General features: G+C 48.3%; 1 protein-coding gene across 2 annotated transcripts in view; it reads left to right on the top strand.

Annotated features, from left to right (window-relative positions):
* HNF1A (HNF1 homeobox A) overlaps nucleotides 1–5091 on the top strand; it is a 24457-nt gene that overhangs the window by 11694 nt on the left and 7672 nt on the right. For both annotated transcript variants that reach the window (XM_017510262.2, XM_017510264.2), the window contains exons 3-4: nucleotides 3088–3274; nucleotides 4051–4292. In XM_017510262.2, coding sequence (XP_017365751.1) covers nucleotides 3088–3274; nucleotides 4051–4292 — 429 coding nt within the window. The remainder of the gene's footprint in view (nucleotides 1–3087; nucleotides 3275–4050; nucleotides 4293–5091) is intronic.

Consider the following 5091-nt stretch of genomic DNA (forward strand, 5'->3'; position numbering starts at 1 on the left):
GGAGGCGGAGGTTGCGGTGAGCCGAGATCGCGCCATTGCACTCCAGCCTGGGTAACAAGAGCAAAACTCCGTCTCAAAAAAAAAAAAAAAGGAGTTGAATTTTGACCCAAGGAGATGCAGGGAAGGGTGTTTCAGGCAGAAGGAACAGCATCAGCAAAGGCTCAGAGGCGAGGTCTATGCTCAGGAAATCCTCCACTGCAAACTCAGGAAGAGCTGGGAGCCCAATACTCAGGCAATGGTAGTTTTCTTACCCGGGCCTCATACCCCACCAAATCCCGAGTGCCCTGTCACCTTTCAACCTCCATCCATGTGTAAATTTTTTTTGACATTTCTTTTATTAATTATCCAGGTTTTTTAAAAAATGAAATAGCCAGGCATAGTGGTGAGCTACAATCTCAGCTACTTGGGAGGCTGAGGTGGGAGGATTGCTTGAGCCCATAGGTTCGAGTCCAACCTGAGCAACATGGCAAGGTTCCTCCTCTAAAAAGGAAAGAAAGGGAAGAAAGGGAAGATAGGAAGGAAGGAAAGGAAAGAAAGGAGAGAGGGAGGGAGGGAGGGAAAGTAAAGGAAAGAAAGAAAGAAAGAATGAGAGAAAGAAAGGCAATACACATTTGGTTACAAAAACTAAGATAAACAGAATTTACAAGAAAAAAATGGATGCCTTTCCCCTAAAGCTGTCGCTGGAATTCCCAGACTGTTGTACGTCCTTCCAGAGGTATTTTCTGCATACAGTAGCAATAGCTATGTGATTTTCTTGCTCTTTTTCTGATTAATGGGAACATACTAGACACACTATTTGCACCTTCTGTTTTGTCTCTTGGAAATAAATCTTGTACATCTTTTCAAATTGGCACTGAGGGACTGATTGATCTCATTCTTTATAAGGGCTGCTGGCTGTTATTTAACTGGCCACCTACTGAAGGACTTTTGGGGTTTTTGCAATCTGTGACTACAACCAACTGCAGCAAAAAATATCCTTATTTATGTAAGTGCATGTTCGCATGTGACTGTGTCTGTAGGGTGAATTGCTAGAAGTGGAATGCTGGAACACAGAGTGATGCTTTAAAATCTTTGGTACATACTGGCATAGTTCCTTCCAAAGAAGTTATATCAATTTACACGTCCACCAACAGTAAAAATCACTGTTAAAAAAAAAAAATGTATGCAGGCCGGGTGTGATGGATGATGGCTGTAATCTCAGCACTCTGGGAGGCCAAGGTGGGCAGATCACTTGAGGCCAGGAGTTCGAGATCAGCCTGGCGAACATGATGAAACCCTGTCTTAACTAAAAATACAAAAATTAGCTGGGTGTGGCGGTGCTCACCTGTAATCTCAGCTACTCAGGAGGCTGAGACATGAGAATCACTTGAACCTGGGAAGCAGAGGTTGCAATGAGCCAGGATCACGCCACTGCATTCCAGCCTGGGTGACAGAGGGAGACTCTGTCTCAAAAATAAATAAATAAATACAAAAGAATGTATGTAATAGCTCTAATCCTTACTCTATAGCTACCCCTTATCCCAATTATGAGGGGTGTTCACAATCTACTGGGCTGTGATACACACTTGGAAAAACAGTACATTTTAATACTATTTTAATTTGTGTGATAAGAAACAATACAGTAAATCTAGATTTAGTTTCTGAGGAAAATAGAGTCTTCTCCTAAAACCATCACTAGAAGAAATTTTATAGTATTCAATAAAATGTGTTAAAAACAGAAACGTCATCAAGGACTTCAGCCTAGAGCCAAGAACACAGATGCAAACTGTGGCCCGAGTAGCTTCCCCTGGGGGATTTTTAACTTTTCAGGAGAAATTAGAGAATTTGAGATGCAGAGTCAATTTATGACTGAAGTATTAGAACTCTTTCAGTAACAAGGGATAGAATCCCATTCAAACTGATTTAAACAGAAAAGGGAACGTATGGACTCATGCATGTGAGGAGTCCAGGGCTGCTTCAGGCATGGCTAGATCAAGAGGCTGAAATGAGGTTCACACAGCATTTCTTGACTCTGTTTTCTTTTATGTTGGTTTCAATCTCAGACGGTCTCTCCTCATACAGGCAAAGATGGGTTCTGGAAGCTCTGGGCTGCCATCCCAGCAGCTTAGCAACCTCAGAAGGAAAAGAGCTCCTCTTTTCAGCTATTTTCAGTTGAATGACTCTTTTTATACTTCATAATGTAAACTTTTATTTATTTGGTTTTTTTTTGTTTCTTTGAGACGGAGTTTCGCTCTTGTTACCCAGGCTGGAGTGCAATGGCGCGATCTCAGCTCACCGCAACCTCCGCCTCCTGGGTTCAGGCAATTCTCCTGCCTCAGCCTCCTGAGTAGCTGCGATTACAGGCACACGCCACCATGCCCAGCTAATTTTTTGTATTTTTAGTAGAGACGGGGTTTCACCATGTTGACCAGGATGGTCTCGATCTCTTGACCTCGTGATCCACCCGCCTCGGCCTCCCAAAGTGCTGGGATTACAGGCTTGAGCCACCGCGCCCGGCCTATTTATTTGTTTTTTGAGATGAGGTCTTGCCATGTTGCCCAGGCTGGTTTTGAACTTCTGGGCTCAAGTGATACTCCTGCCTCAGCCTCTTGAGTAGCTGGGATGGCAGGCACGCACCACTGTGCCTGCTATAAGAGGAACTTTTTTTTTTTTTTGAGACAGTCTCGCTCTGTTGCCCAGGCTGAAGTGCAGTAGCACAATCTCACCGCACTGCAATCTCCCCCTGCCAGCACTCTGAGCCTCAGCTTCCTCATCTGTAAAATGGGGATAGTAAAAGTGCCAAATCAGAACAAATGCTAATGCTTACCTGCAGTCCTGTATTGAGACGGATTGTGAGATTATATCTTGGGTTGGTAGGAAAGCATTCAGGGATTGATTAGTGATGTCTGCCTTGGACACGGGTTAAGAGGGTGATGGCATATGTGCTGTGTGTCTGTCATCGCTGGATTAGATGATTTCTAAGTTCTAGCTGTCAGCTCCTCTGGTTCAGCACCCTGGCAACGAGAAAGAATCAAGGGCATGGTCAGGGGAACTGAATAGGAAGGTGAGAGTGGCCAGTACCCCATTCCTGGCTTTCTGTGCCTACAGAGTTCACCCATGCAGGGCAGGGAGGGCTGATTGAAGAGCCCACAGGTGATGAGCTACCAACCAAGAAGGGGCGGAGGAACCGTTTCAAGTGGGGCCCAGCATCGCAGCAGATCCTGTTCCAGGCCTATGAGAGGCAGAAGAACCCCAGCAAGGAGGAGCGAGAGACGCTGGTGGAGGAGTGCAATAGGTACCACGCGGGCGGGAAACAGCGCGGGCTTCATCTGGGCTGAGGCCAGGCCAGGGAAGGGGAAGGGACTCCAGGCCCTGGAAGAGGCTGTCCAGTCACTGAGATCTCCAGAGCTGGCTTAGCCTGGTCCAGAGAACGGAGAATACTTCAAGCTAACCCCGTTCCTAGCAGCCACCGGCACCCTGTACACCAAGCTAACCCTTCCATGGACACTCACCTAATTTTATTCCCTCTACAATCCTATGGCTGGTGTTTTGTTTTGTTTTGTTTTTTGTTTTGAGATGGAGTTTCACTCTTGTCTCCCAGGCTAGAGTGCAATGGGGTGACCTTGGCTCACTGCAACCTCCACTTCCCAGGTTCAAATAGTTCTCCTTCCTGAGCCTCCCAAGCAGCTGGGATTACGGGCGCCCACCACCATGCCTGGCTAATTTTTGTATTTTTAGTAGAGACAGGATTTTGCCATGTTGGCCAGGCTGGTCTCAAACTCCTGACCTCAGGTGATCCACTTGCCTCGGCCTCCCAAAGTGCTGGGATTACAGGCATGAGCCACCAAGCCTGGCCAATCCTATAGCTGTTTTGTGGACTTTATGAATGAAGAGACAGGTCAGAGAGGCTGTCACTTGCCCAAGGTCACACAGCAGAACTCGCACTGGAGCCCAGATGTGCCAGGCTCAAACCCGCAGGCAGGGCTCAGCTTCTCAGAACCTTTGCCCTCATGCCCAGGAGAGGGTTCCTCTGAGCCTGGCATGGAGGCTCAAGGGTGGCTATTTCTGCAGGGCAGAATGCATCCAGAGGGGAGTGTCCCCATCACAGGCACAGGGGCTGGGCTCCAACCTTGTCACAGAGGTGCGTGTCTACAACTGGTTTGCCAACCGGCGCAAAGAAGAAGCCTTCCGGCACAAGCTGGCCATGGACACATATAGCGGGCCCCCACCAGGGCCAGGCCCCGGATCTGCGCTGCCTGCTCATAGCTCCCCTGGCCTGCCCCCACCTGCCCTCTCCCCCAGTAAGGTCCACGGTGAGTGCTATGTGGGAACAGGGGACATGTGGGTAGGTGGGAAGGTTGGGGAGGATTGTCCCAGTGACAGCACTCACACAAACCTCAGCGCTTCTGTTGGGTTCCATTCCATTCCCGTCACTCCTTATCACTCTAGTTCACTCTGTCCCTTCGTCCCTTCCGCTCTGTCTCCATTCCATTCAATCCGCTCCTTTCCACTCTCTTCACTCCATCCCATTCCACTCCACCCACTACAATTAACCCCATTCCATTCAGGCCACTCCATTCCATCTATACCATTCCCCACCACTCTATTCACATACTCCATCCAACTTCATTCCATCAACTTCACTTCATCCATTCCATTCAACTTCACTCCATCTACTCCATCCAGCACCTCTCCATCCACTCCACACTCCACTCTGTCCAGTCAACTCTATCCACTCCATCCACTACATTCAACCCCATTGCATCCACTCCACTCCATCTACTACATTCAACTCTACTCTATTCACTCCATACTCTATTCCATCCACTTACTCCATACACTCCATTTAGCGTGACTCCATCAACTCCATCACTTCATTCAACTCCATTCCATCCACTCCACTACACCGATTCCATCCACTGCACTCCACGCATTCCATCCCCTCCACCCACCCACTCCACTCCACACCATCCTCTCCACTCCACACCATCCCCTCCACTCTATTCACATACGCCATCCACTCCACTGCACGCCATCCCCTCCACTCTATTCACATCCTCCATCCACTCCACTCCACACCATCCCCTCCACTCCACACCATCCCCTCCACTC

The sequence above is a fragment of the Cebus imitator genome, unplaced genomic scaffold (genome assembly GCF_001604975.1).
Source record: "Cebus imitator isolate Cc_AM_T3 unplaced genomic scaffold, Cebus_imitator-1.0 Scaffold434, whole genome shotgun sequence".
Taxonomy (NCBI): domain Eukaryota; kingdom Metazoa; phylum Chordata; class Mammalia; order Primates; family Cebidae; genus Cebus; species Cebus imitator.